We start from the raw sequence: 26614 nt of genomic DNA, 5'->3' as shown, positions 1-26614 counted from the left end.
ACCACATCCCAATGGTCGTAATGAGAGTTAAAAATTTGGCATACTACATTAATTACATATTCAATGTTAAGATGAGTCACCCTAAGGATAATTTATCTCTCTTTGGATTTCTGATGATCTTAATGTTACTTTCTTTAATCGTTCAAGTTAATACTTGGATTAATTGGTGTTCGTATTGACTTAACATTTAACATCTTCGTTTTTTTCTAAAATATTGTAACATATCAAAATAACCCTTCAACTTAAATAATTTGTCAATAAAATATTACATCTCTCATCATTTTATGAACAATAATTTTATAATTAAAATAATATATTTAAATTAATTGTAATTGTAATTTTAATGTTTAATCTTGATATAAAGTTATTATAGTTAACTTTTTACTATTATAAGATAAACAAAGTACTGTATACGAAAAAACTTTTAAAAAAGGTTTATACCAATGGAAAGCGATATTATGTACAAAATATACTAAGCCAAATACATATAAAGGAAAATTACATACATGATAATATGAAAAAAAAAATCCAAACTAATACATTAAAAATATGTAACTTCATGTCAAATTAGTTAAATAAAGAAATGTTTAGAGCTTATGAAAAGAAAATGATAAATGTTTGTTTTACCTTCTTTTTCAAATACACTAGAACATCCTAGAATAGACACTTTAGTTGTGTGGCTTGCAATATAACCATGTCAAAATGAAAAAAGAAATAGTAAAAGTTAACAAATTTATCTGTTAAGGTCCTTAATAAATTATTAACAATGAACATCATTAGTTTTATTATAATCAAAGGATTTTAATAAGTTTTGACATTAAATTGTATTAATCTATATTTTATTTGATTAATGTTGATTTTAACTCTTTATTTAATCTAGGATTAATTAATTTTAAAGCTAATGGCAAATTTAAGTATTTTTAATTCAATTTTTGTAAAAAATATTTAGGCTATTAATTATTTTTTTTATATTTTTTGTAGTGTTAAAATTTTTCGTTAACTAATATGATTAGAGTAAAATATCATTAGTATATAATAATGAATGATTTTATTAAAAATTGTGATTTGTAGGTGATAATGTAGAAATTGTGAAAATAAATAAAAATTAAAGACATCCATTAAATTAATTTGATCAACCATGTTTAAAGACAACAAAATCTACGATAAAAAAATATGAAATTGAAAAAAATATAAGCAATAATTTAAAGTACTAGCATATGTATTTTTTTTAAATATATATTAATTCACAGTTAATTAAATAAATAACAAATTGTTGATGTAGATTTTAAGTAATTACATTTTAGTTATTTTTTTGTTGTTCTTATGAAAATTTCAGTAGGAGTCCTCGGAGTTTGATGTATTAGAGAGCAGTGTCCAGAGGTTGAAGAAGAAGACGAAAAGTAGCAGTATCACCAGCGTCGTAGCAGACACTTCTGAAATCGGATCCACCAGAACTCGAAGAGCATCAATGGCGTCGAACACGCGTATCTAGAGATCCGAACGTTACCATCGCCATCATCGTTCATGCATTTCTGATTGAGCTCATTCTCGCCCTCACCAATGGACAAGTCAAGTGCTCTGGAGTACATCAACCAGATGTTCCCCAACGGTACGCCACAAATCCAAATCTCACTTGCAACACTTTTATTCCAACGTTTCGCTTACCAAATCCGCGTTTCGCTATGCAGAGGCGTCTCTCTCCGGCGTGGAGCCGCTGATGCAGAAAATCCAGAACGAGATTCGAACCGTAGATGCTGGAATTCTCACCGCCGTTCGGCAACAGGTGTTAAAATCTCTTCAATTAACGTCGCCTGATTTGGATTTGTTCCGTCGTTTTCGCTCTCTCATGCCTCCGATTCTCTGATTTCAGAGCAATTCAGGAACTAAGGCGAAGGAAGATCTCGCCGCCGCCACACGTGCCGTTGAGGTATGCGTGCGTGCGAAGTAGTTTAGTTTCCTGCTTCGACCTTTGTGTTGCGACGCGTGCGTTTTATCAGTGTCTTGCTTTGTGAATGCAGGAGCTTATGTATAAGATCCGAGAGATAAAAACTAAAGCTGTGCAGAGTGAGACAATGGTTCAAGAAATATGCCGTGACATTAAGAAACTGGATTTCGCGAAGAAGCATATAACTACCACAATTACTGCACTGCATCGTCTTACAATGCTAGGTAAATCTTGCTTATACGCCTCTGTTTTATAGGCTGTTGCATGCTTTATAAATTTTTTGACTCGTAGAAGCTTTTTTATCTTTTACTTCAACAAACTTACCTATTATATGGCAGTCTCTGCCGTTGAACAGCTTCAAGTGATGGCTTCAAAGCGTCAGTATAAAGAGGCAGCTGCACAACTGGAGGTATCCAATATAATTACTGCACGGTTTACTGTCGTGTATCGCATGGTCCGCATTTGTGTGATTAACTGTTGATATTTCTGATTATTGTGTTAGTTTAGGATGTATTTGCATTGGAGCTTGTTACTACGGTTTTCTTATTAGTTGTTTATCAGTTTGAGGCTTTCAGTTGCCTCCACAAAGCGTTATGGTTTTAACTTTTAAGCTTTATCATTGATTTTAAACATTAATATTTGATTGTTTTGCTTTTGCATATCTTTTCTTGTTCTACATGTAGTGGTAAACAAGGGAAATTAATTCACTAAAGAATTTGTAAAGGATCATTGATTGAGTCAAATGACATATTTCATTTTGTATTGAAGAGGAAAATGTAGTTATTGTGATGTATAAGAGGACATCTCTGTCATTGTAGATATTGAGAGAGTTTTTATGAAAAGTAAAGTGATTTAATATGGTGTCTTCCCCGCAAAGGTGTCTCCTTGTAGTATATCTTCCACATTTAATTCACCTTAGTCAAATGATAAAGAGTGGACGAAGTATAGACATTTTATCATAGGAAGGTTCTATCATTGCTCATCTCTATAGATTTTGTAAGGATGTATAACAAATAGGCTTCTGCTTAATTTGGGGGAGAAGGGGAGGGGTTACAAATAGGCTGTTGGATGTTCCAGCTCTAGTAAAGAAACCTCATTAGATTTACCAGTTGTTTTTCTAATATCAATCCCCTTGATATTGATTTTTGCTTCTGGGTGTACACCACATTTTGCTTTGAATTTGTATCTGCAGGTGGTGGGATATGGCCTGGTTGTTTGTCATTGTTATTGACTGCGAGATATGATTAAACATGAATCTGAAATAAGAAACTTTTATGTTAAGTTGAGAATTTTATATTAAGTTTCACTACAAACTTACTTTTGAGACACCAAGTTCCCAAACATAAATCACTTCACTTCAGATTCAATTTTACCTGGAATAATTTTTTCAAAATTAAAACCATCTACTATCAAATACAGATATGGTTCAACTTATTTTGAATAAATAATTGTTTATTTTTTCCAGCTTCCTGAAAGTGCTTAAGCTATTATTTCTTAATTTATCCAGAAAGTGGCGCTTAAACCTGATGCTAAGCGCAATAATTTGCCCAAATATTATACTTTGAAAGTCTTCTTTGGTTTATTTGGTCTGCACTATCTGATCATGGTTTATGGTCCTTCTTTTTCATATATTTGATGATGAAAGTTATGCTTATTGTTTTAATTAACTAATCTGTAAACTCAACTTCTTGCTTTTGTTTATCTATCAATTTGTTCATACTGTTATCTTGTATTTCAGGCAGTGAACCAGTTATGTAGTCATTTTGAGGCCTATAGGGATATCCCAAAGATCATGGAACTAAGGGAGAAGTTTAAGAATATCAAGCAAATACTCAAGTCACATGTGTTTTCTGATTTTTCTAGGTATATTATTCTTACTGATTTCTATCTTCTGCTCTTTTGGAAATCTCAATGGGCACTATAATATGAATTGGATATACAATGTTTATTTAGAATGCTCATGTATTATTTTTTCCTAATATTTCTTTTATGACTTGCTATTAACCTCACTTGTTGTGGAAGCTGTTTGATCCAAAGAGGCTATGTGTAACTGGCTTCCTCAATTTTCTGTTTTTGTCTCAGCTTAGGTACTGGAAAGGAGTCAGAAGAAACTAATTTGCTACAGCAGTTGTCTGATGCCTGCCTGGTTGTTGATGCATTAGAGCCTTCTGTGAGGGAAGAATTGGTAAATAATTTCTGCAATAGGGAGCTTACTTCGTACGAACAAATTTTTGAAGGAGCTGGTATGTTTCATTCATCTGCTACATTAATTGTATAAATTTATTCATAGGGTTATTGTCAAATTTCTATATTTGGTTATATTTTTCCATATTTATAGAGCTTGCAAAGTTGGACAAAACCGAACGAAGATATGCATGGATTAAGCGCCGAATGAGATCAAATGAAGAAATTTGGAAAATCTTTCCAGCTTCATGGCATGTTTCATATCGGCTCTGTATCCTATTTTGCAAGAAGACGAGGTATGTTATTTACTTGTTTATGCAAACCATCTTAGTATAAGTTATGTAACACTGGATTCACGCTTGCCCTTTAAAGAAATCATGGCCATAGTAAAACAGGTTTACCCCTTGTTTGTTGCGAAATGACATTATAATTTATTGAATATGAATAAATTTATTGCGGCAGTTTGGGCGTGTTACTTGAACTTCATTTTCCTTCCGTCTGACATTGATTTCCAATCATTTACAAAATCTTTTTTGAATGTTTTGTTGTATATTTTATGTTATGGTTTTGCAAAAAGTTGTGATGGAATTAAGCATTTTACAGAATATTGTCATTTCAAATGTAATAAATTTAGTTCTGGTTATTGTATAGAAAAACATTATTCTGTTTATGATACTTGTTTTTACAGAAAACAACTCGAGGACATTCTTGCTAATCTAAAGGAAAAGCCAGATGTTGGAACCTTGTTATTGGTAAGCCATTGAATAATACAATACCAATGATGCTGTTTTGTATCCATTTCCCATTCCCAGGACCTCTAATTACAATATAACTGTCAACGGATGTTCTTATGTTATTTCGCAGAGGCTGGTTACAATGTACAAAAGCTGTCAATTTTGTATTTCAGATGAAAACACTTACATTTTTGTGTTATTTCGGTGTTTCATCTGTCAATTTCTTGCAGGCTTTACAAAGAACTTTAGAGTTTGAGGATGAATTGGCTGAGAAATTTGGGGGAGGCACTCAAAACAGAGAAATTGCAAATGAGATCGAAGAAATCGGTAGGGGGACTAATTCTAGTAATAGTGCCTTGGATATCCGGAAGAAGTATGAAAAAAAGCTTGCTGCTCATCAAGGAGGTGACACTGAAGTATGTTTTATAAATTTCTGAAGTTAACAGTGCTTATTTATAAGTTATTTTCTTCTCCTTTCAAAATTGTAGTTATCAAATGATTGTCATGTTTTAATTTTTGTATAAACAGGAGAAAGATGGAACTAAAGATTTGGCAGTGCCTGGAGCTGGGGTACGGTCTCATTTGACTATTTTCCTATTTATATAATTGATTTTATAGATTAAGTACATATGTTTACAATTGTGGTCTGAGATATGCTGTCATGATGATGTAAATTCTTGAGGAATTAACCTTTTTGGTTTGTCTTTCAGTGATTTTTTTTTTCTTGCTTTTCTTGGTCACTGTTTTCTGCTGCGTGGCTCTTTATGCTAATTCCTAGTTAAGTTTGTGACACAACATACTTAGTACTTTCTTACACCCCCAAAAAAGGATGTATTATACCTTAGGACATTGCTTTTAGTTTACAAGATCTCGAGCCCAGGTTATTTTGTGGATTATATTTTCTTGATTTCACAAATACTGTTGGTTGTAGTTGTGGCTTTATTGGAGGTTTTCTCATTTTATTCTATTGGACTGTTTTGCCAAGACAAACCTGACAGACATTTATGTTATTTGGACAGTTCAATTTCCGTGGAATTATTTCATCTTGCTTTGAGCCTCACTTAACAGTATATGTAGAATTGGAAGAAAAGACGCTAATGGAAAGTCTGGAGAAACTAGTTCAGGTAATTTGTGTATCACCTTTTAGAGGTGTTCTGTGATTTACTTATTTTCTTAATCTTGATTAAACGTTTCATCCACTATAGGAAGAGACATGGGATATTGAGGAGGGAAGTCAGAGTAATGTTTTATCCAGTAGCATGCAGGTGAGTCCCTCAATCTCTTAGCAGGTTACGTTAGAGCAGTGTAATTTGCCTCTTTATTATTTCATGTCTTGTCAGCTGTTAGATGTTCTTATAGCTAGTATCTGATTAACTGTTGTGAAAGACTAGTGTGGCTAAATAGCTTAAATATTTTTTTGCCCCTTTCACAATCAGTTTTTGATATGCTTTTTATTTGCTTTATTTCTCTGTGTCGTGCTACATAGTTGTTTCTTATTATCAAGAGAAGCTTGAAGAGATGCAGTGCTTTAACAAAGAACCAGACACTATTCAATCTGTTGAAGGTAAAGTTTTATAATTTTTTAGTTTGATGTTTCTATTTTATATAAGAAGTGATAATGCATAAGCTTTTAACTCATTTTCTGCCGTTTTATATTCCTTGTTATGATAGTTGTTTAGCCATTGAAATCAAAATATAGTGACATACTATTGTTTGTGTCCAAATTTTGGACTATTGCTCGTAATGTCCATTGAAATACAAATATATATGTCAACCTATTTACTTGTATCAAATGGACTTCATTAATAAAGATTAAAAAAACACTTGCTCAAATAAAGTTGAAGGGTTCAATTCCATCTATTTGCTGATTAGTGGTTGTGCCGACTCAAGTATCACAATTTCTTGAACTCTGTTAAAGACGGGATTCATTGAATTGAGAACACTAGTAAAAAAAGCAGAATAATAGGCATTGTTTCAGTGAGTCTTGTAATATCATTAGTACTTGCAATGTTGTTATTATTTTAATGCCCCTTCTCTTAATGAAGCTTAATAATGTAGTGTTTTCCTCACATTTCAGTTTGATTAGAAGTTATTATCTTTTATTGTTAATGTGTTAGTCAAGAGTCCACTCTGGATGTTCAAAGAGTTTCTTTGTCAGATAAAGAGCGTAGTTGTCCTGATGAGTCTGGTTTCTTTGCTTATTTATTGTTTTGTCTTTTGTTTAGTGTTTAAGATAATATATTATTTTCCTCCTACATATTTTATATCTTCTAATTATATTTCTTTCCTTTCAAAAATAAAAAGAGAGAAGACAAAGAGTGAGTTTTCTGATCCGGGAGTGTCATGGCTTATATCAGGTTAAACAGCATGTTCGTTTGCAAAACTGTTTGATATAATTAAGTGATGACACAAAATATTTGCCCCACATCTTATTCAAGAGTTGCCCGTTTTAGCTTATGTTAGTATTAAGTGTAGCTGAATGTGGTAGAAAAAATAGTAAGAAGGATGTATCATCTTTGGCTGTAGTGTTTTAAGTTTTGGAGTATTAAAAATAGTATTTTTTTAACTTTGTGGCTGAAAGTAAACTGATTTTTAATTGCAGTGCATACTGGATTGTAATGGGTCTAGCTTCATGCAGTTTATGACTTTATTCCCTTTCAATCTTAGGTTTTCCAAAGAGTTCTCAAAGCGTATGCTACGAAGCTCTTTGCTAGACTCCCAAAGGGGGGAACTGGAATTGTTGCAGCAGCCACAGGCATGGATGGACAAATAAAGGTATTTTCAAAGCAACTGGTTATTCATCATAGTGAGAAGTTGCATATTAATGCTGTCAAACAGCTTTCATTATGTGTGTGTTTTAATTCTCTGGAAATTTTGAACAGACATCTGATAAGGACGAAAGAGTGATTTGTTACATTGTGAATTCAGCAGAATATTGCCACAAAACGGTTGGTTTCTTTGACCATTTTCATCCATTTCATAATGAGTAAATGCCTGAAGCCTGATTTACTGACATTTATATTTATACTTGATAGGCTGGTGAACTGGCTGAAAGCGTGTCTAAAATAATTGACCCTCAATATGCAGAAGGGGTCGATATGTCTGAAGTGCAGGTATTAATACCTTCTCTTAGTGTTTTTTTTTTCTACAGCTCTCATTCTAACAGAGATATATACAGGATGAGTTCTCAGCCGTTATAACAAAATCATTGGTGACCTTGGTGCATGGTCTGGAAACTAAATTCGACATTGAAATGGCTGCAATGACCCGTGTCCCTTGGGGTACGCTTGAGAGTGTTGGTGATCAATCAGAGTAAGTTGAATTCCTTAATAAAATTCAATAAATGATTATATATCTTGTGACAAAGTTCATTAGTTTAACTGTACTATTGTCATGCAGGTATGTTAATGCCATAAATTCAATCTTAACCACTAGCATTCCTGCACTTGGAAGTCTTCTTTCACCCATCTACTTTCAGTTCTTCCTGGACAAGGTGATTCTCTATAACAGATTAAATACATGCAACTTTGGTTTTTTTATGTGAAAGCTAAGGACAGTTTCTCTTCTAACATAATACTTACAGTTTTATAATTAATCAAGTATACATTATTTATTTTAATATAATTTTTTCTTTTGAATTTGCCGTTCTGTTATTTCATATTCATCTTCAATTGTTTCTGAAATATCTTCTGAAGTTAAGCATCCCTAGTAATCACATGGTGTGCAGTTAGTTGAACTTTTTTTAGTCTAATATTTTATTTTAATCCGCAGCTTGCTTCATCTCTTGGTCCACGCTTTTATTCCAACATTTTCAAGTGCAAACAAATATCAGAAACTGGAGCTCAACAGGTACTGACTATTTTTTTAATTCCTTCAGTTACATGAGTGGTAAAGTCAAAGCATAGTTTTTGACAGGTTCTTATTTGCGAACTGGTTTATGTTTTATGGATAAAGAAATTTATTAGAATGGAAATACTATGCAGTGGACAAGGTATCTTGCAAAACCGTAAATTAAAATTAAAGAAAGGAACGAAGGACCTCTTATTAATACACTAATCAGATCCCTATCAAGATCCCTTTAAAATGTCTAACATAGAAGATGGTTATTAATTTGCATGATGTCTCTGACTTTCTCTTTTGAATATTTTTAAATTGAACTTTCTTCACTCTTACTCTTAAATGGTAATTTAATGAATTAAGGCATTTCTCTTGTCTATGCCTGAAAAAGGTTTAGACTTTAGAGTCCATAATGTTCGCCACCACCATATCTTTTGGCAGGTAAAGTGTATAAACCAGAGTGTTCCTTTTTGTAAGGTACACCACAAACAAATGAACAAAAAGAGTACTTCATTTGGCTGGGTGCTCCCCTGATCCTAGCTAGATTGTTCCTTTTGGGTGGATTGCTCCATTGACTCAAATTTTCATATATTCTCTGGATAAAGGACATACAATTATGCTAATGACTTAATTACATAATGCACCAAGGTATTTATCACCCAAATATAATAAATCATAAATGAAAAAAATCCAAGATAAATCATATTTAGGTATACGGTTCCTTAAACTAGATTTGTTATCAAAGATAAAATCCATAAAAATAAGAAATATATTAATATCTTAAATGACATTTCATATATTAAAATAACGCAATAATTCTTTTCTATTTTGTATCATGACTACAATTAAATATTTGATGTAGTAAGAAGAATCCTTTGCTTCTTTTTGTAATGATAATAATATATGCTTCCAAGGAGCTCTTGCAACCCAATTTATGATGTTAATAAACTAATGAACTGATTTCTGCAGATGCTATTGGATACCCAAGCTGTTAAGACGATTCTTCTTGAAGTTCCTTCCCTTGGTAGACAGGTGATATTAATTTGTATTCAATAGTTTCTACTGCTTAAATATAACTTCGTATGATGTTTGTACCACAAGAAATATCACCATCATGATAACCTATGCTGTTCTGTTGTCCAATTGTACCTCTCTCCCTTGTTTATATTAATTTGACAACTCCATTTTCAAGTTTTTCTTTTCCGGGAATTTTCACTTTAGAAAATGCCTCTTACAAGAAACTCAAAATATATTTCCAGATCTAGTTTTGGGATGGACGATATTTATTGATAATAAAATTTCAGAGATAAAATACACATAAACCTGGACTAGAAATTGATATTTTAGAATCAAACCGAAGTGAATAGAAATTGATATTTCAGATTTTTTTGGTTATTCATCTCTCTGAGAGTTCAGTCCATGCTTAAAGAGTCTACCTTCCTGTTGGTAGTAATGCTTAAATATCAATCAATACACGGTTTGTACTCTAATTTGCATTACAGTTCATTAAAATGAGAGGTGCTAGGATAGTGAGATAAGATTTGCATTACTGTTCATTACTGATGTGACTATCTTGACCAACCAGCTATTTTATGACGCATATGAGCTGTATTGCACTGCATTGACAAAACTGTCTTCAAGCAGTCTAGAATCCATTGTCAAATTAGTAGTGAAAATGACGTTGTGTTTGCATCTCAAATTATAGATTTGTTGCATGGTTGTCACTGGTTTATCTCCTTAGACTAACTGTTGTCTTTTTTTGTGATAGACATCAGGTGCTGCTAGCTATTCCAAGTTTGTGAGCCGCGAGATGAGCAAAGCTGAGGCCCTTTTGAAGGTTTGTTGAGCATTTATTAGTAAAATGTTATTATGTAAAAATAATTTTGTGTTTGGGTTATAGCTTATTTGGTGTTAAATACATCCGAAGGAGTTTATGAATAGAAAAATACTTCAACCTAAAACCCAACCTGAATTCCTTCTGACAAATTTGTACGAATGTCCGTGTTCAGGTTATACTTTCTCCAGTTGATTCTGTAGCAGATACTTATCGTGCATTGCTACCTGAGGGTACACCCATGGAATTCCAACGCATCCTGGAGCTTAAGGTTATAATTAGCTTGTTCTATCAAAATCTCTGGTTGATTGATTGCTGGTTTTTGCATTATTTCTTTGTTCTGGACCTCTGATTATTGAGATGAGTCTGCCAAGGCTGCTCTTATAGAATATAGGAAATAAATTTATGGTTAAGTTCACGACTGAATAAAATTATTCTGGTCATTTTCAATTAGGCTTATTAATGCTAGCTGAACACTCATAAGCAAATGTCACCCTCTTAGGATATCAGCAATGTTACATGACAAATTTGAGAAGCTAACAAAGAAGCACTTAGAAGACTCAATTGGTGAAAATTAGTAGTTTATCAAATCTGTCACTGTAGCAGATCAAGGATCTGCAATTCAATGGACAATTAAATATAAGGAAAGTAATGCTATTTTTCAAACTTGAGGAGCTTACACAGAAACACTTAGAAGAATCAATTTGTGAAAATTAGTAATTTAGCAAATCTGTCACTGTAGCCGATCATGGATCGATAATTCAATAACGCATAACGTCTTAGGAAAGTAATGTTATATTCCAAACTTGAGGAGCTTACATAGAAGCATTAGAAGAATCCGTTTGTGGAAATTAGTAATTTTGGCAAATCTGTCACTAGAAGATCAAGATCACTAATTCAACAGTCATCTTTTCTAAATTAAAATGTTATAACAAGTAATCTGATAGGAACCCTGCTATGTCGTCACAGAAAAAGTGGTAGTAATCCTAATTACACGGGTAGAATCATAAAAGGAATAATGAAAAGATACAAAAGTTCATCGATGATTTGCTAGTCTCTCTTCCCATATCTTACCAAATTCATGCCCACTTTTCTCTGTCTATCTTATAGCTTAAATCCTCACTATTTCCTTCCTTTTCTATTCCCTCGCCATGTTTGCTGTTCTGCTTATTTTATTCCTCCTAAGTACACTTCAGTAATTTTGGGTCCTCTAAGATAATCTACTCAGCGTTATCAAATGGCTGCGCGCGATAACGGTATGGGGGCGGTTTTTCCGATGACCTTCCACTATTTTGAAGGTTATGGCATCTTACGCCATTTCTGCCGTGTCTCCTGCCATGGACGTGGTGCTGTGGCGGTTCACGGCTCCTATGGCGGAATATCGGCCCTTTATTTTTCATTTTTCAAAATCTTTTGGGCTTGGTCCATTTTTAAATACGAGCCCTTGCTTAAGAACGTGAATCTTCTTCACGGGAGAGCCCTATTTTATGAACGTGAATCTTCACAGAGCGAGAACCCTAAGCCTGGAAAGCATTAGAGAATGAGCCTTCTTGGTCGTGGAGTCTCCTTTGAGTCATCTATGGCAAAAACTTACCCTGGCGACATAAGGTCCGACGACCTAGACCTTGAAACCAACTTTTTTACCCTATCTTTCTTGTCCTTTTTGTTTGTTTCTTTTCTGTTTCTTTCTTCCTCATCTGTTTTTCTGTTATTTTCTCTTCTCCCTTTTCACATGTTCCTCGTCTAGTTGCTGCTCTGTTTTTATAGTTCTGTGTTTCTTTCACAAATTTTCAGAACCAATTAGTTGTTTTTTCTTACCTTTTCTTTTAAAACATTGTTCCCAATTATTTTCCACTTATAGATAACGTCCAGCACCCAAAACCTAAGCAATGTATCCTCAAATTACTTAATGAAGTATTAGTGGTTTTTAATCATGTTTAAGACTTTGTGATGACATTCATGAGAATTTTATAAATATTATGAAATTAGTTTGTCATTATGCTATTTTTGATATATGTCATTTTTGTTGTTTTTTTAGGGTGTAAATTTATCTGTCATGCTATTTTCGATACTTCTATTACGGATTTTTTGCTCAACATCATAACCGGTTATGCACTATTGATAACATTGCTATTTACAAACCTTGCCATTAGTGTTATTACCCTAGTACATAGATTATATGAAGGTACTGATATAATTGCTGAAGAATCGAGACTGATAAGGAGCATGCAATGCATAAATCCAACTGAAAATATGTAAAAAATAAACCAATATTTCAATTAAACTATATTAGTTATTATTCGGCAATGGTTCATGCTTTGCTTATGAATTCTATCACGTGAGGCAAATCATTTGGTTTGTCAGATGCAACCGAATGCATGATTTGTAATGTTTGGATGATTTGATTTGTGTTTTCAGGGTCTGAAAAAAGCTGATCAACAAAGCATTCTTGATGACTTCAACAAACTTGGGCCTGGTATTAAGCAAACTCAGGTTGCACCTACAATTGTACCAGCAGCTCCTCCAGTAGCTCCTGTGGTACCTAGCCCCTCTGCGGTTGGACTCATCGCGTCGAGAGAGGATGTTCTAACTAGGGCTGCTGCACTTGGACGAGGAGCTGCCACCACTGGGTTCAAGCGGTTCCTAGCTCTAACTGAAGCTGCCAAAGACAGGAAAGATGGTCCTTTCAGAAAGCTCTTTAATCCATAATTAAGAGAGTGTTACAACCCCTATTTTTTGGCCGGTGCCCTTAAGCCTTTTTAGTGTTTTTTTTTCTTCTCTTTCATTCTTTATGTAAGTTCAATATCATGTTTATCTGATTTCACTCGAACAACTGAAAGCTGATAATAAAGAGATCTAGCTACAAATTTGCATCATTCTTTCTGTAGCTCATAAATGATTATTTTTGTCTGTTGCTTGTTACTGCCCCGATTCACACTATCGTGGGCTTTTAAAATTGTCATGTCTGTTTGCTCCATTCTGAAACTGTTGAATTTTGTGTGATTGATATTGAGATTAATTCTAGAGCCTAGTGGACGATGTTGGGCTAAGAGGACAATGGAATACAACTGTCAGTAAATGAAGTTACGGAATGTTCTTCGACTGACACGTTGTGAAGCTTAAATATTAAAAAATTAAACTAGGAGTCGGAAACCAAAATGTTGATCTATTATGCATATGTATGTGATAATCTGAATTTTAATAAAATATAAATTAAATGTATTATTAGAGCTTATTAGAAGAACTAAAAGTAACAAATAACTAAATATGACTGTATGTAGTATCGACAATGAGATATTAATTATGTAAACTATTGTTTTTAGAAATTAACTGAGACATTAGGAAAAAGTCACAACTTTCAATTTAAGTCATACACTACTTATCAAATCAAAGTTAGTAGATTTTAAAAAATCAATATAATCGAACACATCAAATAATTTATTTTCAATCAGATAAACTAATAAACTAATTAATCACCTAAAAAAGCCTATAAATTAATTACTTCTCTTACGAAATAAATACTTAATAGTTCTTCTATAACTTTGTAGCAAAAACAGATGTTAAAAATGAATGATACCAAGCAATGCAAAATCAGAATCTCTTTTTTAATGAATTCTAAAGTTAAGATTTATAACTAATAACAGGAAACTATTTTTTATTTTTAAAAAATGAAATCTATTAAATACTGCATTATATATTTCATATTTCCATCTTATGTCACTTTAAATTTAAAGATTAACTCATAATGTACTCTGTTGTTAACCTATTATTTCATCATTAATCTTTGTACTAAGTTTCTTGTTTTTTAATTGTACTTTTAACCACTTTAATTATCATCATCTTCTTCATCATTGTATGTTTAGAGAATGACCAACCTTAACATGTTCATTTTGATTTCGATCCAATCAATATTTATCATAAAACAATGAGTTTCATTAAATATTTGTCATGATGTGATGAACAAGGAATCCGAACAAGGTTTGGGCCGAACAGGATTTGGACCAAGTAGGATTTGGGCCAAACAGTATTTGGATCGAGCAGAATTTGGGCCAAGCAGGATTTGGACCAAGAAAGATTTGAGTCAAACATTTGAACTGAGCAAGATTTGGACAAAGTAGGATTTGGACTGAGTTTTTCAACAAAGAGTTAGGATTCTCAACTTTGGGAGAGTAGAGATTAAGTATGACTTTTTTTTTTATACATAAAACACTCACTTCTCTTGTTAGGGAGAGAATTATTTTAGACCTTAGTGTTCTTAAATTGATCTAGATAGAGAAAGTTCTCCTTATATTTTATCTTTAATGAGTTGAGAAAAAAATTTGTTCATGATTTTGGTTTCCCAATATACAAGACCAGAACAATTATTATTATTATTATTATTTTGTCAATTTTATAATCTAAACTTTTGTGTTTTATCATTATATTCTTTGATTTTTACGTATTTATATAGATCTATTGAATATTTAGCAACGTGTCAAGATGATTTTGTTTTACGTATCTATAGACACATCAAGTATTTAATGAATTTGTAGTAAAATATGATAATAAAATTTGAAAAACAAGAACTTGATAAAATTTGAAAATAGTAATGGTTAAAGTAATAAAATATAGCATGAATAAATTTTAATTTAGGTTTAAGCGCAATATTACTGGATCAATAGCATAAATCTGGAGAGCTGGCAGCAAATTAATCTGCAACTGCAGATAAGAAAATAAGAGAAAGGGAAAAGTCAAAAGTCAAAAGTCAATCCCTTCTGACATAACATAACCTATTAACCTTCTAGATGTGGAAGATCAAGACTGAATCTAAATTGTTTTGTTCTCTTGTTTCATTGCTTTTGATTTTTTGTTGAATTAAGATCCTACGTACAAATACGTCACAACTGCTCACGCGCTTTGTTGTTTTTCAGATCTATCATCTATGCTCACCTTACCTACAAACAACGGAACTCACCCAACAGTTTAGCGCGTGACCACGTTGACCGTTTGACGATGGCTCCAAATATTTTAAGCACATAATATTTAAAGTCTATGTTTTACAAAGTCATCAAATTTTCATCTTAACTGTTCACGTGTGAGGTATTTGATACTTTAATTAACTACTTTAAATCTATTTCAAATTAACTTATTTTAAAATATTTTTTTGTCATTAATTTTTTTTTACCTATTATTGCATATAATAATATATAATAAAAGTTGTAAAAAATTCAACATAATAATAACACTTTAAATTAAGAAAAAAAAATCGAGAATACATAAAGATTTTAATTTTATTAATATTTATTTGATCTACGAATTCAAATAAATCATATATTATTTTTAACAAATAAATAAAAACACTAAAAAAGTATTTATAATTTAATTATTTTTTAAAAACATTAAAAATATAATTACATAATAATATATTTTTATCTAAAAAACACAAATTTATTTTTTATGTAATTTTATATTTATTAACTAATTTTACTGAATTTATATACTTTAATAACCTAATTTAGCAATTAAAAATTTATAAGTTAACAATTCATTAACTGACAACTAATTTTTCTGTTACAAACTAGTATATCACTTACTAACTATTTTATAGATTCTATTTTTTAATTTATTTTAAAATTCAAATCCAACAGCCCTATTTAAAATAAAAGTTACTTTAGTCATTTATTAACCACTTCCTTTGTTTTTATCAACCAAAATATTGAAAGTGACCTAATAACTAATTAATAAACAACTTCTTAGAATTTTGGTCCCGAGAAAGCTAAAAATACAGCGAATCAATAGGTATCTACGTTTTTTTTCTTTATTTGAGAGTTGACAAATAAATTAAGTGTATGTTTGGGAATAATTAAAAAAAATAACTTATTTCTATAAATCTGACAAAAGAAGTAATCATTATTAATAATATCTTGATCCATCCCTAAAATAAGTAAGTTTTATCTTCTACTAGAAACAAAAGAAAAAAAATACAAAAACTTGATCAACCAATTTTAAAATCATTTATCTAAAGTATAACTAAAGTATCAACAGCATAAGATTTTTCATATATTAATCAATAATCAATTTCAGAATTTAATTAAACATATGATAATCTAAAATTCTCTTACCTTTTCCTAATTATTATATATAATCAGTTAGTTAATAATGTAAAATAAATTGCATAAAAAACGCCATGAAATTAAATTGTTTAAAATTTCATCAGACAAATTTTTTCATTATTTTAATATTATAACAAATATATGTAACTTAATTTTAGTTTAACTTTTATATACTTATATAGTTTAGATTTTGCATACTAACAATTTTAAAAAATATTACTGGTATACTTTTAAACTAATTACTATATATTTACAATAATTGATTTTTTGTATTTAAAAAAAATGTATATATATATATATATAAATTTTTTTCTCTCTCGCATGTTGAGTGCATATTCCTTCACTTGTTTTCTTTGGATGTTTTGTTCTCACTTTTGCATTCAATTGAACTACTTTTTTTATTTGCTTTTTTTTTTTTGCCAAAGCCACCAAAATAATAATAAAATAAAGTTAGAAATATAAATATAAGAAGACGAAGGTGCCTTGTTTGAAGTTTGAAAATGAAACATCGGTGAATTCCAAACTTCTTCTCTTTTTCTTGGCTTACGTGTTGAACTTCCGCCGTCCACGGTGGTCGCCGACTCCCTCCGACGGCCAAGCTCTGCCGAGGTTAATTTAGGAACCTGTGGCTTACCTTCAGCTTGTTACTACAACACTCTCTGATTCTTTTTCTCTTTCTTCTTCTTGCTGGTGAGTTTCACAGTTCCCAATGGTATTTTTTTTTTTTTAGTTTTTCTCTTATATGAAATTCTTAGCGAAAAAAAAAAGCAAAGAATAAAATTGGTGCTTTAATTTATTGCGGATATTGAAGAGGGAGGCGCCTTGAAGTTTTAAATTTTTGCAATTTAATGAAGTGAATAAGTTAATTGGTTTGATGCTTAAAGGGAGTAGCTTAGTTAGTTTACTTAAACCTATCTCTAGATTGGGAAAATTTGGCTTCAACACCTTGAAGTGGTTAGGGAGGTGGGTGCAATTGGTTATTGCTTATTTGGTTATTGAAAGTCTTCTTCAGGAGAAAAAAATTGTTTGAGTTTTCATTTCAAATAAAAAGGGCCCAGCTTGGGTATTGAAATACTTAGGGCTCTTCTTTTTTGTTGGGTGGGTCTTAGAATCGAAGGTAATTGAATCAGTGCTTAGGGCTCTTGTTGGTTGTGAGAGCATCTATGTAAAACAAAGAGGGTTAGAGAAAGGAGAATAATGGTTTTAGGGCTGTTTGCAGTCGTTGATATTTTCTAACCAGTCCCCTATATTCAGACGCTTTTTTCAGCTAGCATGCATGGATTAATGTTTTCTTAGGATATTATTTAGCTTCTCACTAGTATCACAACTTGCTTTTTTTGGGTTAAATTCTGTGGCTCCTGCCTCTATATGCTATGCAGTATCTTACGCCCTAATAGTGTCAGATTTCTAACTGGATATAAATAGTGACGCAGCTTTGCGATCTCTACTTAATTTTTGGCTGATTTAGTATTGTGCAATTTTTCTGCACATAGTATGAAAGGAAATTTAATAATACAAGTAACTCGTTTAGCTTGCTTACTTTGCTTTGCTTCTGTTTGCCTTGTCATATCTACAAACAGGAACATGCCCTACTATTTCTTGAAATTGACACTTCCAACTCTTTTCAAAGTCATACATAATTCTTCACCTGCATACAAGTAGAAGTCATGTTAATTACCTTTTTAAGCATCCTTGTTTTAATTTTTTGCTATTATCTCTCTATTCTCTGCTTTCATACAATGTGATTGTTAATCGCAGTGATCCGGGTAGATAATTTCTGGTCTTGGTTTATAAATAGATTTTGCTTATGCCATATGATTGTTCTTACTTGATTTAAGTATTTAGGGTATTCACATAATCTCAGCTTCATCCTTCTGTTGTGCTTTTGTTTCTAGTCATCAGGCATCACAATGATGACACCAGAATCATCAAAGGAGTTGGAAAAACATGCAATCTCAAGTCATCCTACGAGGGGGAATAGTGAATATGTTAGACTTGCCATATCTGATGAACCGAGGGCTGTCGAAAATGAAATACTACGGCCTGTGGCAGTATCGAGAATTAAATCTTTCAGGTGGTGGATGAAAGCCTTTTTCTGGTGCTTTGTCATTGTTGTACTTACTCTAGTTATAGTGAAATGGGGAGTGCCATTTACTTTCGAAAAGGTACTTCCTCTCGCTTTACAATTGTTCTGGTAACGAGAACTTTTTTTCTTGATATGCGTTCTCTGGGGATGTGGGTTTTGCAATTCCTATTCAGAAATTAATCTATAACATGTTTGACTCTCATGAAGTTTTTTTATATTGATAATTATGTCATGCTGTGCACTTTCGGGCCCCTATTTTTCTCAACCAAAATGTTTTATATGACAAGGATATTTGAAGATTGGCATTTCCCTTGGCATCCCACATGGATGTATTTGGTTACTGTTGTCAATTAGATTAATAGAACTACAAGTTTTTGTGCTCTTTCCTTCTTCACATATGTTATATGGCATCAGTGTGCGGTTTACTATGTTTTTATCCAACAATCAATATAGTAGCTCATGCTGTGAATGCTAATGTGACAAAATTTATATTACTAGAAAGAACAAAGCAGCTTTCTGCACTTGCTGTGTTAGGAAATTCTGCTTCCTCATCCCTCCCTTTATTTCTTTAAACCTAGTTTGCAGTCGTTTATAGACCTTATGAGTATCATATCATAAATGTCTTGTGGTTATAAACTTGGAAGTGATTTAGGAATTGCATCCATATTGATATTTTTGGTATTGCCTTTGAACAAGCTTAGACTCAATATTTTAATTCTTGTGGAATAGCTTGCACTCCACATGGTTGCTGTTAATTCATATTTTGAACCCAGGTCTTACTAAATTTTCTGTTGTAGATAATTTACCCAATCATGGAGTGGGAAGCGACCACTTTTGGCCGTCCAGTTCTTGCCCTTGTACTTGTTGCTTCTCTGGCTTTATTCCCAGTATTTTTTATCCCTTCTGGCCCTTCCATGTGGTTAGCTGGGATGATTTTTGGTTATGGCCTTGGCTTTGTTATAATAATGGTTGGAACAACCATTGGGATGGTCCTCCCTTACTTAATTGGACTAGTTTTCCGTGATCGCATTCATGTAAGTCATTTTGTCTCTCAAGTGACCACAAGTCTAGATTCATGTTTCTTCAGATTTTTTTTTCTTACTTTTCTGTTTATACTCTTTATTTATAAATGGTTCAGCAATGGTTAAAGAAATGGCCCAAGAATGCCGCAATGATTAGACTTGCTGGGGAAGGGAACTGGTTCCATCAATTTCAAGTAGTTGCTTTGTTCAGAGTTTCACCTTTTCCGTACACCATTTTCAATTATGCTATAGTTGTGACCAATATGAGGTTTTGGCCGTACTTATGTGGATCAATAGCAGGAATGGTGCCAGAAGCTTTCATTTACATCTACAGGTTTGTGCTTTCTTATTTCGCCTTTGTGCTATGTTTGGAGCTCAATAATTTTCAAAGAGGGGCAGAGTAATTTTTTAGAATATTTACAAAGTGTTTTCTTAAATGAAGCCCCCTCCACCTGTGTTCCTAGATGGTAATGGTTGGAAAAAGAGCTACGATTTCCCTATTTAGATAACTTTTTCCTCAAACAATTATTATAGATGAAGACAAGAAGAAAGAAAAAGAAGGAGTTTGTCTCATAAGTTAAGATTAGTTAAAATAAATTTTCCTTGTTTAAAAAGTGAGATATTTGCATGTCTTGGCAATCCGTCGAAGGGCAAAAGATGGTCAAAGTAAAACTTTGTGAAATTTGTTTGAAAACAGACATATATGACTTTGTGAATAAGATATTGACTGAATCCATAACTTGTTTTCTTTATCAATGCTCATTTGTTAATGGTGGTACATTTTGAGCAGTGGTCGATTACTGAAGACTTTGGCAGACGCACAGTACGGGAAGCACCAATTGACAACTGTAGAAATTGTGTACAACATAATTTCTTTCATTGTTGCTGTTGTTACCACCATTGCTTTCACTGTTTATGCAAAAAGGGCCCTTAATGAACTCAAGATTGCAGAGGCCAATGAGGAAGCTGCCTCTGTATCAGGGAGTGGTACTCTTGAGATTGAGAAGGGTTCCCATTGAAATAAAATTGCCCGCGATATTAGTGTATATTGATGTATCTAAATTTGGTTTAGGACTACATGCACCATAGTGCTTTTTACCCTCCCTCTTAGGCCTTTTATTCATTGTTGAAATGAGCATGTAGGATAGAAAAGTCTGCAAACGCACCAATCGGGTAGAAATAATAAAGCTCTACTAACATTTTTTTATTATATAAAAAAATGTGCAATTAATGACATGATTAACGACATGATTTAGTGTAAATTAAACCAAAGAGTGTGTATCTTTAACTTCTGAAATAATATCCTTCTCAGCAGGGATGTGCTAGTTTGGTTGAAGTATTATGATATTGTCTTCATACTTTTGTTATAAAAAGGTATCCTTTAGACTGCTTCAGGATTGTAGTTTTATATCCATATTTTGTGCGTACCTAATATTAATATTTGATCTTAAAATAAGATAAAACTGTTCATATTTATGGGGAAAAAAGTATGTTTTGAGGAACGTGTAATATAGTGTTTCATTGGGGGGCTTTTTTTATAGCATAAATTTTTAAAAAATAATATATAATTTTATGCGAATGAAACATAGAGCGAACGTTTATTTTTTTTTTTTCGGTTAGTTTAAATTTTAATTGCCATAAAATATTTTTATCTTTTTGTTTCATTTTAATTTATCTAAGCAACAAATAGAAACTCTTTTTTGTAAGATGTGAAAAAAAAATGAATTAGATGGTCTAAGATGATTTTGCTGGAGAGAATAAAATGAGAAGTTGCATAAATAATTTACTTCTAATTAAAATGAAATGTGATGTTCAAGAATGCAGTTGAACTGCTGCTGTCTCCCCTTTACAATCATCATGTATCCATGCTAACAACAAATAAAAACCAAATTATAGAATACTTTACAATTAAATCATCAATAAAACCAATTAGTAATGTTGTATTGACACTTCAAATAATCCAACAATCAAGATGAATTCATGCTAGTGGATAACTGATGAAGAGTACACATATTGAGTGAAAAATACCAGGTTTCTGAAATTGTAAGACACTGTCACATTAGTTCTTGAATTGAAGCCAAAAATAAAGTTTTGGAAATGTACATCAAAGTGATATCAATCCAAAAAGTTCAGAAAATCGTGTCAACAAAGTCAATAGTTGTAGGAATTAAAATGGTGGTACATTTTCAAATTTAAAGATTTGTTTCACATTTCAGAAACTTATCAGTTTTTTAATTTGTAAGATACTAATATGACAGTGTCAAACACTTTCAGGAATAAAGTGAGTGTTTATTCATTAACTGTTGGATGCATTAGGTTTCTCCAAGGGAACAAGTTCAATTGCAGATGTTGCATCTTCCACCATGATTATTGCTTGTTCATCAGTTTGTGTTGATTCTTTGATCATGTAGTTGGAATGCGGTGTATTAAGGGAGTCACTTGAAAGCAACTTCTGAGGCTTGATTTTGCTACCCATCTGCTCTCATTGTGAGGAGATTAAAATCAAGAAGAAAAACACGTTTGTATCAGTTTTTATTTGTTCAAACCTTATATTCTACTTTCAAACTAGTTTTTATGAATCCAATGCAGGAAATATGACCTTATATTATTCAATTACCTGAGTCACAATAGTATACAAAGGCAAGGTGCTATAACTGCAAAGCACTTGAACAATTACACTGCATCACACATCAGTGAGATTAGAACATAGCACATAAATATAGCAAAAGTATTCAAGTTATGGTTTTCCATTTTCACATTGGAAGAGTACATTACCCCATTATAAGTCTTGGGATAACGTAGGTTATTTTCTCCATAATGCATGAATCAAATCCATATGTGCACTGCATAGGGAATAGTTAAGAGAGAGATAAATTATTGTAGTAAAAATGAGTGAGATTTGAAAAGGAAAGCTTATGGATGAAACTCTCACCCAAATCCAGAAGAAAAATGCAATCTCAAAAGAGTTTTGAAACAAAATGAAGTGAAGTAAGTGGAGGACTAGGGGAGGGCTTGTAAACCAGAAATATTCATCTGATGGCTTCACTGATTTGTCATCATCTCCTTCCAACATGTCCATTGAATCCTGATACAAACGAGCGATTATGTGCTCCAACTTTGCCCCCACCAGAAGTAGAAGCTGTTTCATAACCAAGCTTAGTATAATTCTCATTCTTAATTGATAATGTTAAAACAAATCACCAATTTGATTTCCAAAGCATCACCCTCTCTTCTAAGTACTCTCTGAAGTATTGAATATCCATCAGTTTAGTCTCTAAGTTGATGTATTATACTTCTTTTGTTCTTATTATGGGGTTTTTCCTTACTCATAGGGTCCTTACAGTGACTGTTATTAACTTGATAAATTTACACACATTGTAGGGATTGAATTGAACCTAAGATTTCTTAAGGAAATAATTTAAGTGTGAGTCTCAATCTCACATTGGATAAAAATAACAAAATTAAACACCATTTAAAAAAGAAAAAAAGATCCATAAATCCATTTTCTCGAAGTTTTGGGTTAAAAGTTATGTCAATTCCTTATGTGAGGTAAACTCGAGTTACATATATAATATTTCTCCGATGAACCCCATCTGATAAAAAAGTCATCATATTCTCTCCTAAATAGAATGTCTTCACTATGAGTATAAGATACATAACCACTACACTAAATGTGTTTTACTGATATTTTTACTTCAAGATTCCTTTAGGAGAGAGGGTAATACTTGAAAGATGAAATGGATGGTTTGTTTGTAATGTCAACAAAAACATGGTAAGAGAATGCAAGTCACTTACTATCAATGGTAAAAAGGCTAACCAGAAATAAGTGTGCCATCCTGCATAGTAAACTCATAAGTAGGTAGATATAAAACTCTAAGTGTTTACTTTCAACGGAATAAGAGGATCTTAATTAAGCATTTACCTTCAATGTTCAACAGCAAAAACAGCACAACAAAGACCCACAGGTACCAGCTACAATAGTAGGTAAAAAAAAAATCAAGAACAGTTGGCTCATTACAAGGCAATTTTTCTGGCAATGAACTGACATAGATGAGAAGAACTTGTTTGAACTCTTACCTGATACCAACAACTCTTTTGAAGTCTACTTCAAGTGTCCTCAGCATGTAATTATGAAAATTATAGTTGGGGTTATTTGAGTAGTGTTTCTGAAAAATGTTACAAGTATCATCATTTGTTTGATGTGCATATGATGAAATAGTTATAATCTTCCAAATGATTAACAATATATAGCATGACTAGATCTTAACCTTGACAAATCCATACCGAAGTGCATAGTAGTCATACATTGTAACAGAGCCATGAAATTGCTTGAAGAATGATATCTGCCCAAACAAACACAAAACTGTATATCCTTAGAGTTTAACCAGCCAAGTGACTTAAATGAAGTATTTGAGGAAAATATTCTCCTCAAAACCCTGTTACATAAATTTTGTAATTTGAATTTTGACGCATTATTCAATTTAATAAACAGTGTTACTCTCATAGTTTTCTTATTTATTCTAAAAACCTTATCTGCCTAACCTATTCCTATATAGTAAAATAGAATAGTTACTATTGACCATAAAGACATATGTTATTACATATAGTTTTTCTTTTATAGTTACTGGTTTCTTAACTATTAAACAGCGTCCATATTTTTTTTAATATTTTTAAACCTTATCCAAATATAACAAAAGATGAGTTGTGTAAAACAATTTTACACTTTGCCTAACAAAAACAATTTACACTCTCATCCAATCACTAACTTATAACAACTACCATATGATTTTTACAATAATTATCAACAATGTTTTACCAGTGGAAAATGGAGAGAAAAATCCCTATGCATCCTACTTTTACTACTCTCCAATATTGTAGGGTTTTTGAACTAAGAAGAGATGAATGATTTAAAGCATTTTAAGTGTAATGAAAAAGGTTACTGCTCTCTCCTTCATTAAAATTCATTCCTTTCACAAACAGACTCCAAAAGTGATAACCGTGATTTCTATTTGATTACAAGTGTATAAAACTGACAATTCATAATCATTAAATTCATACAATAATCATGGAATACATGGAAAATTTCCTAATTAGTGTAACATTCTCACTTTCATGCAAATTGGTTGAGTTTTATAATAAACATATCAGAGCATTCTTATCAAAATCTAGAAGTGCTACTTCTATACGAACTGGTAGAAGTTTACAATTCCAATTTTCTTCATCCTAAAGGTTAAAAGTTAGAAGAAGATTGAAAAAGGTTCTGAAGACTTACCAGCCAACTAATAACAGCTGCTTTTCTCCAATATCCTCGATTTTTTTCTTTGAAGAACTCATGTTTATCTATTGCTGCATTTGAGCTAGGAAGTTAGAATCTGAAGAGACAAAAAATTTCATTTTCTTGTATGATCATCTGAATTTAAGATTCAGAGTATAATTTGAACCTGCACTGTGATCTCCATAATGATTCTCCCATACCTTCCATTCTTGCATCTACACCATGTAAATATTAAACCTTAATATGCTGCAAATCATGGGTGGACTATTACTTTTACTAAGAATATATCAACTTCAAGGAATATAATATCACCAACTTATTATATTACCTTTGCACCAGCAAGAAGCATTGTTGTGACACAGAATATTGCGTGTACAACGGCCAATACAAAGATAAAAATGTGAAGCTGATGCAAAGATTCCAATGATAACAGTGGAACCTTACCCTGCATAGGGAAAAAAAGAGGCATGGATTATAAATATGAATCAAATAGTTTGTTTGTATAAGAAAATGTTATTTTGTGATCTTTCCAGCTTTACAGAATTCCAATTTTTTTTTCAGTGACATTGGTAACAACCTTATGCGTACAATGATCTGAACCAGAACCAGTAGACAAAAGCCTCCTTCTGTTTATTATAGCATCATAGTATATCTGGTGATGCCCTGAACCTTGTGAAGACTTATGAGGCCTTTTGCATGGAAGCATTTGGGTTGCAAGGTTTGGTGAGATGCAAATGTCGCTTATTAAACCTTGAAAGACGGTTAATAGAAGGGAAATGAACCCTAAAAGCATCAATTCTGGTGAAACAAAAAAACACAGGCTACACACTGATCAGGCTAAAGAAGGACATGTTACATTGGACATTTATAGAAGTATCATAAGTTATACATAGTGAATGAAATTGAAACTGAAGAAACTACCTTCTTCCAATTTTGTTAAGACTTCATACAATGCTTTCTGACCTTTTTTCTTTAGGTACTGTAACATTGAACCGAACAAACAACTCATCATGAACGAAAGGAATTAAGACATACTACAAAGAAAATAATTACGTAACAAGAATAATACAACTGTGAATTGAGAGATGTGAGTTTACATTTCCGAGTTTGTGAAGGGCACGCTCAACACAAAGAGAGATGAAAACAATTACGGAGCAAACAACCGCAACAATCCATGTTGGTGTATATTCCAGAGAGTGGTTAAGTTCTTCTGCCATGTTTGCACTTTTGTTAACAAAACAACTCTTTCTGTTCAATATATATTTTGGCTTGAAAGTGATGGTGGTCAAGGTAATGATATTCTACATGGTGCAGAATTGATGCAAGCCACAGCAAGCAAGGAATGTTTCCCAACTTATCAAGGTATCAAGACAAATAAATGAAGTTGGCATGCATAAAAGGTGGAACCAGATTCAAAGTGCTGGTCACGGAGTAGCGTGCAAGATTTGCTAACAAAGATAGCTGTTCACAACCTTGCAAATTCACATTACGACGACAAAAAAGAATCGAAAGTACATTTTGAAGTGTAACGTTGATTTTTGTGTTTTACGGAGAAAGTGCAGCACCGTGGAGCATAAAAGAAATGTACTGTTGTCAAAATCATAC

The 26614-nt window shown here is 32.2% G+C and overlaps 3 protein-coding genes across 5 annotated transcripts; 2 read left to right on the top strand and 1 right to left on the bottom strand.

Annotated features, from left to right (window-relative positions):
- Nucleotides 1–1329: 1329 nt before the first annotated feature.
- On the top strand, nucleotides 1330–13410 carry HIT1 (Membrane trafficking VPS53 family protein). 2 transcript variants are annotated; one of them, XM_028076884.2, is made up of 24 exons: nucleotides 1330–1609; nucleotides 1689–1783; nucleotides 1871–1927; nucleotides 2019–2169; nucleotides 2284–2354; nucleotides 3684–3808; nucleotides 4028–4188; nucleotides 4284–4425; nucleotides 4818–4881; nucleotides 5094–5279; nucleotides 5392–5433; nucleotides 5883–5987; nucleotides 6069–6128; nucleotides 6350–6427; nucleotides 7531–7638; nucleotides 7746–7811; nucleotides 7899–7976; nucleotides 8042–8175; nucleotides 8263–8356; nucleotides 8635–8712; nucleotides 9670–9732; nucleotides 10469–10537; nucleotides 10710–10805; nucleotides 12953–13410. In XM_028076884.2, the coding sequence occupies exons 1-24, from the start codon at nucleotides 1561–1563 to the stop codon at nucleotides 13241–13243; spliced, it is 2463 nt and encodes an 820-aa protein (XP_027932685.2). In that variant the 5' UTR covers nucleotides 1330–1560; the 3' UTR covers nucleotides 13244–13410. The 2 variants fall into 2 exon arrangements, with proteins under 2 accessions (XP_027932685.2, XP_085530960.1); XM_085674834.1 differs by lacking the exons at nucleotides 1330–1609; nucleotides 1689–1783; nucleotides 1871–1927 and having other exon boundaries at nucleotides 2051–2169; nucleotides 2301–2354.
- Nucleotides 13411–17106: 3696 nt separating this feature from the next.
- LOC114186832 (SNARE associated Golgi protein family) lies at nucleotides 17107–21107 on the top strand. 2 transcript variants are annotated; one of them, XM_028074876.2, is made up of 5 exons: nucleotides 17107–17316; nucleotides 18522–18791; nucleotides 19510–19746; nucleotides 19851–20068; nucleotides 20525–21107. In XM_028074876.2, exons 2-5 carry the CDS (start codon nucleotides 18537–18539, stop codon nucleotides 20751–20753), a joined length of 939 nt encoding a protein of 312 aa, XP_027930677.1. In that variant the 5' UTR covers nucleotides 17107–17316; nucleotides 18522–18536; the 3' UTR covers nucleotides 20754–21107. The 2 variants fall into 2 exon arrangements, with proteins under 2 accessions (XP_027930677.1, XP_085531399.1); XM_085675273.1 differs by lacking the exon at nucleotides 17107–17316 and adding an exon at nucleotides 17573–17589.
- A 397-nt stretch (nucleotides 21108–21504) lies between these two features.
- On the bottom strand, nucleotides 21505–26418 carry LOC114188785 (MLO-like protein 13). Its single transcript, XM_028077424.2, has 14 exons — nucleotides 26107–26418; nucleotides 25931–25988; nucleotides 25587–25807; nucleotides 25338–25454; nucleotides 25176–25224; nucleotides 25007–25080; nucleotides 24003–24077; nucleotides 23812–23900; nucleotides 23657–23706; nucleotides 23530–23570; nucleotides 22667–22873; nucleotides 22510–22577; nucleotides 22352–22412; nucleotides 21505–22210 (listed from the first exon to the last, which is right to left on the bottom strand). The coding sequence occupies exons 1-14, from the start codon at nucleotides 26224–26226 to the stop codon at nucleotides 22031–22033; spliced, it is 1410 nt and encodes a 469-aa protein (XP_027933225.2). The 5' UTR covers nucleotides 26227–26418; the 3' UTR covers nucleotides 21505–22030.
- Nucleotides 26419–26614: the final 196 nt, after the last annotated feature.

This window comes from Vigna unguiculata, chromosome 6 (genome assembly GCF_037176805.1).
Source record: "Vigna unguiculata cultivar grain cowpea cultivar isolate G323 ecotype 2 chromosome 6, ASM3717680v1, whole genome shotgun sequence".
Lineage (NCBI taxonomy): Eukaryota > Viridiplantae > Streptophyta > Magnoliopsida > Fabales > Fabaceae > Vigna > Vigna unguiculata.
This window is presented reverse-complemented; position numbering and strand designations above follow the sequence as displayed.